Genomic DNA, 14,640 nt, shown 5'->3' on the forward strand with positions numbered 1-14,640 from the left:
CACAAAAAGTTAAAATATGGACATAAGAGGTTTCTGCCCGACAGCAACGATAAAAAGAAAATAGCTTGTAATCTACCTATTGTCTAAGGCTAAGCTACACATAGCTGGATTAAGCTGTCAGTCAGTGAATGGAATGTGCTCTGAAGCACCTGACCCGGTCTGATAAACAGGAAGTCGAAGCTTACAAACTAAACACTTTGGTGTTTGTCTCTTTCTTTAGGTCCGGTGTTTGTGGAGGAAGAAACACTTTGCCTGTGAGTAAGGATTGTCTCACACACACGCGCGCTCACACACACACACACACACACACACACACACACACACACACACACATTGAGAAAACATCTCAGACATGTCGTGCAACCTGTTGGCAGACAAGTTTAGTGAGCGAGGGTTGAGGTGTTACATGGCATTGAAGTGCCTAACATATGAGTCAGTGAGCATGAGCGTTATGTTGTCGGGACTGACTGAGTAAACAACTTACTTACTTGATTTATACTATTTATACGCAGTTGCACACACACAGAAATTGCAGATCCACAAGCTCACGACACTGGACAATAGCCGATCTACAAGCTCACGACTGAAAATAGCCGATCTACAAGCTCACTGCTGAAAATAACCGATCTACAAGCTCACACCGGTGTGAGCTTGTTTAGAGAGATAGAGAGATAGATATAATGACGCCTATAGGCCTGTCACAATTATTACATAATAGCCTAATTGCAATTAGTTGATAATCGTCGAACGTTTTTCCACGTTGAAACATTTTCATACATGCTCAAAAACAAAAATGGTAGATCTACAAGCTCACAATGCGTTGCGATGCGAGCTTGTAGATCTGATATTTCCACTATTTAAAAAAAACATTTTGAAAGTATAAAATGATTAAATGTCATTTCTTTGTATATTCAAGTTATTTGTCATCTCTGCTGTTTGCAAACTTTCTTCACGAAAGACTAACAGAAATGTATTTTTTTGTTCCAACGGTCAATGCCAAAAAGCACAATTAAATCAATTATTTGTGTGACAATGATCTAGTCAAGTAAAATGTGGTGATCTTGACGGACCTGACTGACACCCTTGTCTGTCTGCAGTCCCGATGACAGCTGTTCAACAGAGGAAGTGGATGCTGACCTAGACCTTGACCCCGACATGATCATCTTACCTCCTCCAGACCTGTATGCTGACATCACCACCTTTGAGTAAACTACTCACACACACACACACAGGTGAGGGCAATGGTGCTGGACGAAGTACTCACTTTAGTACAGATAGAGATGCACATGTGTCACTTTCCCACCGGGACACGCCCATCTCATCTAGACTTGAGTGGCAAAACATTGAGCAGCATGGAGCGTTGGAGTTTGGAAACGCCTTCTTCGTACCACCTGTTTCTAAGTGTCACATAATGCAGGAGGCAGCAGCAGGACGTTGCGTTGGTGAAAACGAGCGCTTCCAAACTCTGACACTAGAAAAATAATCACCTGCACAGAATTTATTGACAGAAATGTCAATGTCTACGGTGGATTTTTATGAGACAAAAACTTTGCAGATAGAAAAGGATTATTCAAGATTTCCGTACAGCTGCAATGTTGTCATTTGATACTATCAGATAGGACTTCTCTGTTTGGATGTATGGGCTGTCAAAGTAGTTTTTTTGCCACTCATTAGGTGTTCCCGCATAACTTCCGGGTACGATGATGTCACGGCGCGCATAGCCTCTATTATAAATACCACAGTGTAGAAACACTCTGTTACAAGTAAATGTCCTACATTCAACATTTTTACTAAGAAGTACAAAATATAATAATAATAATTTGTTTCTTAATCTGGGAACGCATCTGTCATTTAAAATTTCTTTGGCTATTCAAAAATAGCAGATATACAAGCTCATAGCGTGGCACTCGGTGCCACGCTATGAGCTTGTAGATCTGCTATTTTTGTGCAAATCTATAAGTACAAAGTAGCAGAAAATGGAAACACATATACACATAGTATAAGTACCTCACAAAAAAAGATTATACTTGAGTACAGTACTTATAGCTATTTACTTTCCACCCTCCACTGGGTAAAGGCGACTCTATGATCAATGTCAAGTTCAGCTGGACTCTACCTCTGCTGTAATATTGTTAACATGGTGAAGTGTGTTGTTTGTTGTTGTGTCAACAGAAATAAGCATTTGGGGGGAAGCGGCGTGGTTTACGGTGAGGTTCTCTACAACTGTGACAATCATCTGCTCTAAACTGGCTCAACTCACCTTCACTGCGGACTCATCTTCTCCGTGCGATCGCTGTTATGAACTTCTACTGTATATATAGACGGCTAATGGAGCTTTGTAAGGATCTAAAGAATGGAGCTTTCTCCACACCGACCCTAGAACTGGACCTCTCCTGCAGTATATAAGGGATTTCCTGTCTTTCTGTAGCGCATATGAAGCTACGCTCAAGACTTCAACCAGTGGGGGACAATTTTGCTGGTGACTTTGGCCTAAATGCTGAATTTTATACGTAGTGCGACGGTGTCGTGCCAAGAAATAGCCGATCTACAAGTTCACAATGCGTCGGATTTACTTTTTTTGTTTGTTGCCGTTTCCAGAGGAGTCAGTTTTATATAAACGCAGTGCTCACCATACAAGCCAGGTGATTGGTTACAAAGTGGCCTGTTGGCCACATTATGTGAAAATGGACACTGATGACAAACTACCAGATACATATTTAGCTTTGGTTCAACACCTCGGCTAGAAAGCCTACTTTTTATTGTATTTTATCACTGTCTCTTTGTGTTTATCCATAGGACTGTTCAAAGACTTGATTCAGATGTATACATACATACATACATACATACAGCACATACACACTGTACGTGTGATACCGTACATACATACATACATATACATACATACATGCTGCTGCACAAACATACATACTGTACACGTACAAATAAATTGTACATATATACCGTACATACATTCATACATATTCAATTTTTTAAACATTTTATTTTTATTTTATTTTTTTCTCATTACTTTACATTCCATGGTTGTAGTGACTTTATATTTTGCATTGCAGATTTTGACACCGTCTAGGTTTACCTGTCAAAGCATTGTGCCAAATATCAGTTAACCACACGCTGGTTGAGGTTGCACCTTCCAAACCGAAAGCATAATAGCAAAGACAATGTAGAGAGAACCGGACTTGAGTTACAACTGTACTTTGTACAGTTCGCCTAAAATAGCCGCCTCAGAATAGGCATGCTGGGGTTTAAGTGGTTAAGGTCATGTTCAAGTGGTATAATACTGCTCGTGTGTGGGTGTTTTTTTGTGTGTCTGGAATAAAAACACAAGTCAATAATCTTGTGTGTGTATGAGTAGTACAATATGGTTCTCAAAGTTGAATACTTTCAATACGTTTGAGAAGCACTGATACACAGTAACAGTATGTGTGAGTGTATGTTTCAGTGCGAGTGTATATAGTAGACATAAAGGTACCAGTAAGTAAAAAAAAGACATGAAAACAAAAAAAATATTTTTTAATGTTTTTGTTTATTTTTGTTTTACAATAAATACTAACCGTAAAGTGCAAATCATCAGAACAGCAACACCATGCAGTGTAGAACAAGATAAAATCCCCAATTTCAATTGCACACAAGGACAGGAAGAGAGACCCCACACACACACACACACACACACACACACACACACTCTCATTTGCACCGAAGACATACAAATCATACAACCCCTTTCCACAGATAAAACACAGAGCAGAGCTTGGCTGTGGAAAACACTGGCTTTGGTTGCAACTAGAAACATCTTTATGTGGATGTATAAGCCCATCTGGCTGGTGTTTCTCCCAGTCCCATAGTAAAGAGTATAAAGTGGACCAACATGCCACTAGGGTAGTTGCATATACACCTGTATTAATGGTACAGCACTACTACGCTTTGACAGGAGATTATGAATATATCAAAGAGTTTAGCTTTTTAAAGACGTACATCTTCACCTTTGAAGATGAAGCTTTCGGTTGATCAGTGGTGTAAAGTAACTAAGTACATTTACTCAAGCACTGTACTTAAGTACAATTTTGAGGCATTTTTTTTACTTTACTGGAGTGTTTCCGATTTTCAATACTTTTACTTCTACTCCAATACATCTCAGAGGCAAACATTGCACTTTTACTCCACTACAATTATTTGAAAACTTGAGTTACTTTGCAGATATAATTATATTATGAAACATACATTAACCACTTTAGCCCTATTTTACACATAGGCTATTTGAAAATAGCCGATCTACAAGCTCAACGTGAGCTTGTAGATTTGCCATTTTCAAACATTCTAGTACTTTTACTTTTGGTACTTTAAGTATATTTTGATGCCAATACTTTTGTACTTTTACTCAAGTGACACTTTGAACACAGGTCTTTTACTTTAACAGGGTATTTTTATAATGTGGTATTGCAACCTTTACTTACAGTAAGTAAAAAATGTGAGTACTTTTCACACCACTGCAGTTGATCATAAGGCCTATTCTATATAATTGTTTTTTTTCAAAAGCAGCGTGGTTCCTATCGGAAGCATTTGGCCAGATGTTTGGCCCTGGTGTGATCAAAGGCAGTGCGCTATACAGGAACAAAAACAAGCCATTTGACTTGGTAGGTCGACATTTATACACTGCTGTTTGCAGTTGCAAATGTCTAGCAGCAGGGGGCAGAGTGTCACCCTGGCTGTGTTTAGTAAGAATACAGTGTTGTAGTACAGGGGGGAGACACAGCCATGCATATGTGTCCGTGATCATTGACTAAACACCCTTTCAAAAGACAACACAAGTAGTAAAGGGTTTCAGCCAGAGTTACAAAGAGTTTTGACAGATTCAACCAGATGCCATTATAATAATGTTGATCTCGTAAGGCAGAGGTCCTCAACTACTGGTTTAGGTGTCATGATGGGATGTGGGCACAAGATGAGGGGTGGTATGGAGGCTGGATATTACAGTTGATTTAGTCAACTAAAACTATGACGAAAAATGTTCGTCCACTACCTTTTTTCACTGCCGAAAACGAAATAAAAACGAAATAAAAACTTCATGTTGAATCAAATCTAGTTTTTTTGTCTTTTCACTGCATTTACACTGTCACAGACAGGATGTTATGATACAGCTCAGGATATTAGTTTAATTTTATACACAAAACACAATGAATAAATGTAATGTCTAATCTGTATGGTAGAGTATGTTAATACAACATAACTTATACAATTGGGGTGGTTTGGTCTCCCTGCTCTTCTATTGAGACATTTAGTTTTGACCTGATGGTCAAAATTCAATGGTATCAATGGTAAAAATGTCAGCACTTGCGAAGGAAACCGGGTTCAAATACGGAGTAGAAGAGGAAAGTTACATAGTGCAGCTTTAACCAAGCAAAAACAATAAATTAAATCCTAATGTTTTCAAGTAAGTTCTTTACCATTTATTTTACAGCCCACTACTTTCAATTTGACTCCATGTCAGTTTTTGCAACACACATTTCAACTCCCAAGTTCAATTGCAAAGGATGCTACATTACCTGGCTAGCTACGTGCCCGCCTTTACAAGTGCGGACTCTGGGGAGGACAGCCATGCAAGTAAATACTCAGGACAAATAATTTGAACAGGGAATGACAACTAAAACCCAAATCCACGCAGCATAATATTATTATAGATCCATAACAGAGTCCAAACAAAGGGGACATGGCATCTGGTTGAACAGTAGTCATTTAAAATACAGTACATCTTAACTCTACACCATCCACCTGCGTTTTATACTGACACCAGTAGAAAGGCAACAGACTTGAAGCTCACTCCTTTGAAATACCGCAATGTCACTGCAAAAGTTAACAAGACACCTCCAAAGAAACAGAGAGAGAGAGAGAGAGAGAGAAATACATAAAGATTGAAAGAGAGCAGAGACAGAGGGAGAAAGATAGAAATTCACCTAAGCAGCAACAGTTTGCATTTTACATTCAACCCTAAAATAATTTAGGAAAGGAAAAAACAAAAAAAAAGTCAACTCGATAGCATAGACAACTACTATGGCAAACAACAGAGGACTACAGTGTCATGCATCAAACATAGGACAACATAGGGCAATTTTGAGCACACGGTGGATTCACGCTACGAGGTTTCAGGTACGAAACCGTTTTTAAAAGCCTAAATTATACTCCGTAGCTGTACAACGGCATCACCTGCGTTGTGAACTGAGAATCTGTTCTCGTCCGCAAAGCGACACTGTCATGCAATGAAGTATAAATTAAGCCTCAAACCACATCAGGGCCAAGATTTAAGGTCGTGAAACCACAAGAAAACTGAAATACCAACATGGGGATTTCATTTCCATGTTCTGTGTTTGCGTGTTTATGGCCTGATATGGGTTTTTAAATGTGGTTCACATACTGCTGTTAAGTCCACCTTTAAAAACTAAGTGACTGAGTGGACTAAACGGACAACAGCAGTGTCTGAACAGTGTATACACAACAACCATCAATCGCTACAGCTGAGCACTCCAATTTGCATTGTGTTTTGAATAGCTCTTTTCTGATTCGCTCTTTCAATCCCAGTCTGCCGACGTCACAGAACAAAAAATTCTATTTTATTGGCACTACAATTACAGCATAAGCCCTCTTAAACAGTCACTATCGTGGTCAAGCCAGTGAGCCCTTTATTAAATCCGTGACAAAACACAAGACGGATGCTACACCTTTCCGCACAACATCAAACTCACAAACTCAACACACACATACACACCATAATGAGCACACTCAAACCACATGAACCCTAACGTCCCTATTCATATGATAGATGAACATTCGGCAAAAATAGGCAAATATCCGGCAAAAAAATAGGTCAGCGTTCTGCAATTCAATCGGCTATTTTTGCTATTTGACTTACAACATGGTATATATATATATATATATATATATATATATATATATATATATATATATATATTTATATATGTATATATGTATATATATATATATATATATATATATATATATATATATATATATATATATATATATATATATATATATATATATTTATATATGTATATAGGGTTTAAGTGGTTAAATAAGTGTTTTGCTTTTTTTTTTAAGGCAACCTGGGAAATGTTTCTGTGGCTTATTCTGCCCTAAGGTCTACAGATACACACCATCTCACGTCAAAGTCATGTCTTCATCTCCATCCTGCCATCCTCCCTTCTCTTGGCCTCATCGTAAGGGTGTCACGAATCCCAACATGAATCGAAGTCAAATCGAAACCGACGTTCAATTCAGTGAATAGAAATGACAAACAGGATGGCCATTCTCGTTATTTCCTTCTGTTAATCATGCATGCGCACGTCCAAGGGAATTTATGTTATTATTCAAATAAAAGGTACTTTGAGAAACAAGTGTTTTTCTTTACCAATCAAGACTCAATAGCTCTAAATGACTAATGATATAGCCGTCAGTGCTGGAAAAAAAAGTTAAAAAAATTGAATCAAATCATGACCTTAAAAATCATAAGTCAAATCGAATCTTGGACCCCTAGCTCATCGCTCTGTCTTTACACACACACACACAGCATCCTAAATAGTCACCCTACGTGTTGCAAAGAGTGTGAGACGGCTTTGTTGAGCTCAGTTAGTTAGTTACCTTTAATACCTTTAATATGATTGGTTTACTTAAAGGACGACTTCACCCATTTTCAACCTTTCTTCATATAATAGGTCCTCACTAATACTCATGATAAAATGGTACAATTCTTTTCTACTCGGTCTGTGTCTCAGAGGAGGGCTGTGGACAGTTCAGAAACCTGTCTACCAGTGACATCATCGTTAGGCAGAATTTTTTTTTCCAACAAGATTTCAACATTTTTATTTAGATTTTCATTAACGCGAGAACAATGGCTTCTATTATATTGCATTGCAACTTTCCAGGAATAGAAAGCCTGCAGTTTCTATTAGCTTGGATTCCCCATCGATGATGTCACTGGTAGACGGGTTTCTGGACTGTCCACAGCCCTCCTCTGAGACAAAGACTCAGTAGAAAAAAATTGTATCATATTATAATGAGCAATAGTGAGGACCTATTATATGAAGAAAGGTTGAAAATGGGTGAACTCGTCCTTTAAGCTGCTACTGTGTGGACATTTCCTTCTTTGTTCAGCTCCTGAACGAGCCAGGCAATAACACTGTACTAGACGGTGTACTGTACTGTACTGTGTACTGTAATGTACTGTACTATACTGTACTATACTGTGTACTGTACTGTACCGCCATGCCCGTCCAGTCCGCTTGATGCTGCAGGCTGGCTGTGTGCTTTTTTAATTGCATTCTTTACATGCATGGCTGAGCAGCATAATAACAAGTCCCTGTGAGGGGCTAGACTGGGGTAGAAAGGGGTGTGAGAGTGTGTGAGCATGTGTGTGTGTGTTTGAATTACTATACTTGTGAGGGTCAAACGTCCCCACAAGTATAGTATAATTTGACAAACAGACATTCTGAGGACCATTTTCTTGGCCCTCACAAGAGGAAATGGTTGTTTCTATGGTTAATTTTTTTATTATTAGAGAGTTCACTTTTTAGAGAGCTCACAACACGTCGTGTTGTGACCGTGTAGATCTGCTATTCTTCGGGCCTCACAAGTATAGTAATAAAAACGCGTGTGTGTGTGTGCGTTCCAGTCCTGACAATACGAAATTATGGCGAGCTCTGTCCGAGCCTCTACAATCAGCAAAAAACAAGGGCTTATTGAAGACGGCTACATGAACACCACATCAAAGCAACTCAAGAGCGCACAATGAGTTGGATTATGTAGTGGTATGCAGTTACTATGAGATGGTCTGTATCTGTGCTCTCTAAACCGAACATGCAGCAAAACAGTGGGTAACACTTTCCTTAAAGGTCGGGTCTATAATCACATTTATAATGCATTACGATGCACTTATAAGGCTTCATAACACTCGATATAAATGTTTATAATTATGCATAACAACCTGCATAACAAGGTTTATGAAGTATTGTTAAGTGCCGGTCATAATGCATGATAAGCTCATTGGGAACAATACAACTACCATACTTACTTAGTCAGTTATGTAAAGTGTAATTATGGATAAAGACACAATATGAAGCCTTATAAGTGCATTATAATGCATTATAGACCCGACCTTTAAGTAAAGTGTTACAGAATAGTGTCGTTCGGCTCTCCTTGCGGCCCATCGTCTCACAACAAGCTCTTCAAAACATATCAGGATAAAACTCCTTAATATTGACACAGTGCATAAATAAATGTTCCTACAGTGCCTAAAACAACGACGAAAATCTCTTAAAAATAAATACAGATCTGATATATCTAAGATAATAGCAATCCTCTCTCTCTATATATATTATATATATACTGTATGAATAGACTCTTATTTGGTATGCCTTTTCGTCAACCTCTCTCAGCTACATAAAATGATCGTAATATAAATATATCATACATGGATAACAAAATGTGTCTTTTACCAAAAAAAAAAAAGTAATAGAAAACCTGAAATTAAAATGTGTTGCATGTGTTTAAATGAGGACCTCTCCAGACACTGATCTAGGGTCAGTTTCCCCTCTCTCTATGTAACTCATCTTCACCCATTCAATTCACCCGGGAACGCATCTGTGTCATTTTACATTTCAGCTATAACCATTATTTTTATGCGTTGGCTATTTTTGAAAAATCTTGAACATTTGTGCAAATATATCTATCTATATATCTATATATATATATTCGTTTTTTAACCCATTGAGACCTGAAGCCGATTCTCTCCTAAATCCCAGTATTCTGAAAAACGTATGTTTCTATATCAGTGATGCTCAATCTTTTTCATGTCAAGGACCCCCAAAATGATATGTATTTGGCCGCGGACCCCCATCAAAATATTTTGTTCCTGGGACCCCCCAGAAGCAAAGATTTGAGTTAAAAATGTTTGCTTTAAAAGTATTTATATTCAAAGATTTGCACACATTTTCACGATTTTTCAAAAATAGCAGATCTACAAGCTCATAGCGCGGCACTCGGTGCCGCGCTATGAGCTTGTAGATCTGCTATTCTTTAATAGCCAAAGTGTAAAATAATGCTTTTTAGCTCAAATCTAAAAATGACACAGTTCCAGGTCTTAATGGGTTAAACAACATTTTTAACTCAAATCTTTGCTTCTGGGGGTGGGGGGGGGGTCCCTGGAACAACATATTTTGATGGGGATCAGCAGCCAAAATCATATAATTTTGGGGGTCCTTGACAACAAAAAGTTTGAGCACCACTGATATAGCAACACATAGTTTAGTATAGTAACAATAGTATAGTATAGTAACACATAGCTCATAGCTTGCATATCTGCTATTTTTGAATAGCCAAAGAAATCTTAAAATGACACAGAGATGCGTTCCCGCCTTGAATGGGTTAATAATATAGAACTTTTAAGGGGGGGGGGGGGGGGTAAACTGGCCTGGGATCAGATCAGTGGCTGTGGGGAAAACCTCAGAAGGCTCTTTCCTGTCGTCATAACGTTTCGCTTAAATGTAGTGTCTGGTGACGTTTCAGCAGTCAGTCGGAAATCACGAAAGCACTGTGGGGGAGGGGGGGGGGGGGGGGCGACAGTGAACTTGACCTTATCTGACCCTGTGTTCCAACAACTGTGAACTCTGACCTCGAAACCTTCTCCCCCCCCCCCCGTTGGCCTTGGTCTAAGTTTCACGGTTTCTATTTCGTCTCTGTCGGGGTGGAAACCTCATATGTCCAAAAAGGTGTTACTTTTCAGCAGGGGCGGACTGGGACCAAAATTCAGCCCTGGCATTTTGGTCCGAGCCGGCGCGTTTCACTGTTTTAACCAGCAACCCTATGTAAATTACACCACAGAGAAGCATCCCAGCCCAAACATTAATGTACCTAATAATTGGGCCGGAAATGACCGTAATAATCCTAAAACGGGAGCAAAAATATTTTTTAACTTTTTTTTTTTTTTTTTGTGGCCCACCAGTCTTGGCCCACCGGGCATATGCCCGGTATGCCAAATGGCCAGTCCGCCCCTGCTTTTCAGGATTCAAATTCAAAAGTAGTAAAAGTAGCAAAAGTAGCTTGTAGATCTGCTACTTTTGATGCTTTTGTTGTGTGACGCTGTAGGATGATCAAGTAGGGCGTTAATTTACGAAAAAACACCCCAAAAAAATGGACATAAGAGGTTTCTCTGCCCCGACAGTTTCTATTTGCAGGATCAGTTGCCAAACAGGCGGACAGTGGACAGCTATCGTTACCGCTCTCTGACCCCCAACAGACCTGTGTCAAAACAAACTAAAAAAAGGCTATGATTCTGTCAGAACCCGAATGGCTTCCTCTTCCTTATATATATATCTTCCTTTATCTGGGGGGGGGGGGGTTGGTTTTCATCACATCCAAACATCTCACAAGCTACAACAATGTCCAAGCAATCCATTCAACTTTCAGACCTTTCAGAAGTAGGAACAGAGAGATAAAAGGAGAAGGAGCTAAAAGGAGAGGAGGCTGGCTCAAGACTTTTCCGAGATATACATAAAGTCATTGGTTCTCAAAGTGGGGTCCGGGGACCCCCAGGGGTCCTTGGGGGGGGTTTTCAGGGGTTCCCCAGCAAAATGTGTTAGTATAGCGTCACAATAATTTTAACCACCGTAGCCTTTTATACTTAGGCTACTCAAAAATAGCAGATCTACAAGCTCATAGTGCGGCACCGAGTGCCGCACTATGAGCTTGTAGATCTGCTATTTTTGAAAAAACATTTTTGCGAACCTTTGAATAAATATTTTTAAAGCAAACGTTTGTAACTCAAATCTTTGCCTCTGGGGGGGTCCCCTGGAACAAAATATTTTGAGATGGGGGTCCGCGACCAAATACATATACATTTTGGGGGGTCCTTGACATGAAAAAGTTTGAGAACCACTGCATAAAGTCATCTGTGATTGGCTTGAATTCACCCCCCCCCCCCCTCCCCCCCGCCCAAGTGGCTTCCCCCCCGTGATTGGTGGAGAAAGCTGCCGAGGAGGAGGGGTCAAGTATAAGGTAAACCTTGTCAGCGTGCCAGCGTGGTGATCAGACTGGCACACATCTCAAAGAAGTCCATGGTGTGGGATCCCTGGCGGGTGGGCGGGGCGAGCATCATGGGCGAGCTGCTGCCGGACAGCGAGCCGGGGAGGGAGGAGGAGCTGAGCGTGGGCAGCAGGTCCACGAAGGCGGGGCTGGCCGAGTCCATGCTCAGCCGGGGTCTGAGGAGGAGGCCGGCCGTGGAGCCCGACCTCTGCGGGGTGGACGAGCCCGATTTGAAGCCCGTCGCCTCGATGATGTCGTCTAGGGGGGGCAAAACGAGGTTGGGGGAAGGAAGCACTCATGTAATCATCATCATTATTATTATTATTATTATAATATTCTAGGCCTGTCCCCGACTAAGGATTTGTTTAGTCGACTCTAATTGGCGACTAATTGCCAATAGTCGACTGGCAGTCGACTAATAAAAAATAAAAAAATTTTTTTTTTTTTTTTTTTTTTTGGGTTCAAAATACATTTTATTTCAAAGGGCCAAGTCTACACAGTTTGTTTTGTCTCCAGCAGAGTTTCTAGTGTCTCTATCTCTCTCTGGAAGAGGTTGCACATGAACTCTGCAGCCGCACTGAGGCGCTCCAACACAAACAATACCAATACAAAGACGAGGAATAAGAAGAATAAAGTGGAAGTTACGTGTGGTTGCAGGTGTAGACTTGGCCAAAAAACAATTTAAAACATTTTTGGCCCTTAAAAAAAAAAAAAAAAACTTTTTTTTTCTTTTCTTTTTTTTTCCGACTAGAGTCGACTAAGAGACACTTAGTCGACTCGGACCCCCCGCGACTAACCAGTCGACTAGTCGACTTAGTCGAGGTCAGGCCTATAATATTCTATATATTTTTGAGTCTTGGGATCCCTTAAGTCCCTCCCAATTTTGACACGGTCCAAGAGGCTCATCTGAAGCTCACACCCCGGACAGGGATTCGCGGACAGACACTTTTTTTTTTGCGGACAGAGATCTGGTGGCTTATAGCAGGGGTCTTCAACCAGTGGTCCGGGGACCACCAGTGGTCCGTGGGGGGGGGTGCCAGGGGGTCCCCAGCGAAATAACATAGCGTCACAATCATTTTAACCACTTAGCATTGGCTATTCAAAAATAGTAGATATACAAGCTCATGGTGCCGCGCTATGAGCTTGTAGATCTGCTATTTTTGAAAACTCTTGAAAATGTGTGCATATCTTTGAATATATATAATTTTTCAAAGCGAACATTTTAAGTCAAATCTTTGCTTCTGGGGGTCCCTGGCACAAAACATTTTCAGATGGGGGTCCGCGAACAAATGTATATCAATTTAGGGGTCCTTGGCATGAAAAAGGTTGAAAACCACTGGCTTATAGTATTATGATGATGATGATGATGATGATGATGATGCCCTTATGCTCTGTCTCATTTGTAAGGATACATGTAATGAGGACACCCTGAGTAAAGAACTAAATATTCTACCTACCAAGAAAGCTTCCTTTGCAAATGAAACAGCCAATACATGTGTTGTTCTAACTGGGTTAACGGAAAGACATATGATAGATCTGGATTTTGTACTTTCCATTTGCATGTCTGAAGAGTTATTATAGAATCATCTCATCCTTGTTAGAAAATGTATTTTAGCGTATCAAATTTGTACGCCGTCAAGTATAATCAAATTGGCCTTCACCTACATTTATGTGCTAACATAAGATAAGAGATGGCCGTTGTGGCTCAGAGATAGAATATGCCAGAAGTTACTGTTTTCCGACCCCTCTGTATCTGCTGTGTCGTGAGCCGACTGCCTATCCTCAGCTGGAGATGTCCTTGGTCAACTCCAGCTTCCAACTGAACTCCTGTGTTCCTTATGTACCCAAATGTGTGATGATGTAATGCAGGGGTGATGCAACTTTGATGATGGAGAGGGCCACTATATTTCCAGACTCACTCCAGAGGGCCACATTGCATATACTGTCGGTTAATTTAACTTTTTTTTCGTAAATTAATGCCATACTTCGACATTCTATGTCACACAAAAGTAGCAAAAATAGCTCAAAACGCGTCGCGCTGCGCAGGCTTCCGGCCTGAGAGACTGCATGAGACACACACTTCCGTCAGTTCGACAGTTTTTTCCAATGACATAATGTACTGTAATGTGGGAAGTACCTCCAGAGATCATAACGTTGTGTGTATAAACTGTGTGGTGAATCTTTGGTGTTTCACCCAGGTGGGCGTGGTTATATAAACCTAACCCTGGCCTAACCTCACAGAAAATATGCCTTAACCCAGTGGTTTCCAAACCTTTTTTTGGTCGTGACCCAAAAGAGAAATTTGATGTCTTCCCGGGACCCAAAATAGTGAAACTAGCCGATCTACAAGCTCACAACGTGTCGACGCGTTGTGATCTGCTATTTTCACTACTTGTAAAGTTTTCTTTTATGTTTTTTTTATGGAACTTAGATCTTTTATGAATAATTGTAAAAACAAAAGGGGGAAAAAAAGAAATAGAAAATCTTTTGAAATATATATATATATATATATATATATTTTTTTAAATAAGA

At 40.0% G+C, this 14,640-nt stretch overlaps 2 protein-coding genes across 3 annotated transcripts in view; one reads left to right on the forward strand and one right to left on the reverse strand.

Annotated features, from left to right (window-relative positions):
- LOC308087523 (uncharacterized protein) overlaps positions 1–6,951 on the forward strand; it is a 31,068-nt gene extending 24,117 nt beyond the window's left edge. Inside the window, exons 18-20 of one of the 2 annotated variants that reach the window (XM_080431455.1) lie at positions 221–254; positions 1,098–1,232; positions 2,173–6,951. In XM_080431455.1, the coding sequence (XP_080287581.1) occupies positions 221–254; positions 1,098–1,209 (146 nt within the window). In that variant the 3' untranslated portion in view covers positions 1,210–1,232; positions 2,173–6,951. Of the gene's footprint in view, positions 1–220; positions 255–1,097; positions 1,233–2,168 lie in introns of both variants that reach the window. The other variant, XM_080431456.1, reaches the window with a different exon arrangement.
- Positions 6,952–12,054: 5,103 nt separating this feature from the next.
- prkaa2 (protein kinase, AMP-activated, alpha 2 catalytic subunit) overlaps positions 12,055–14,640 on the reverse strand; it is a 31,902-nt gene continuing 29,316 nt past the window's right edge. The window contains exon 10 of the mRNA XM_080431457.1: positions 12,055–12,366. Coding sequence (XP_080287583.1) covers positions 12,092–12,366 — 275 coding nt within the window. The 3' untranslated portion in view covers positions 12,055–12,091. The remainder of the gene's footprint in view (positions 12,367–14,640) is intronic.

The sequence above is a fragment of the Gymnoscopelus braueri genome, assembly GCF_963280865.1.
Source record: "Gymnoscopelus braueri genome assembly, chromosome: 6".
NCBI classification, from domain to species: Eukaryota; Metazoa; Chordata; class Actinopteri; order Myctophiformes; family Myctophidae; genus Gymnoscopelus; species Gymnoscopelus braueri.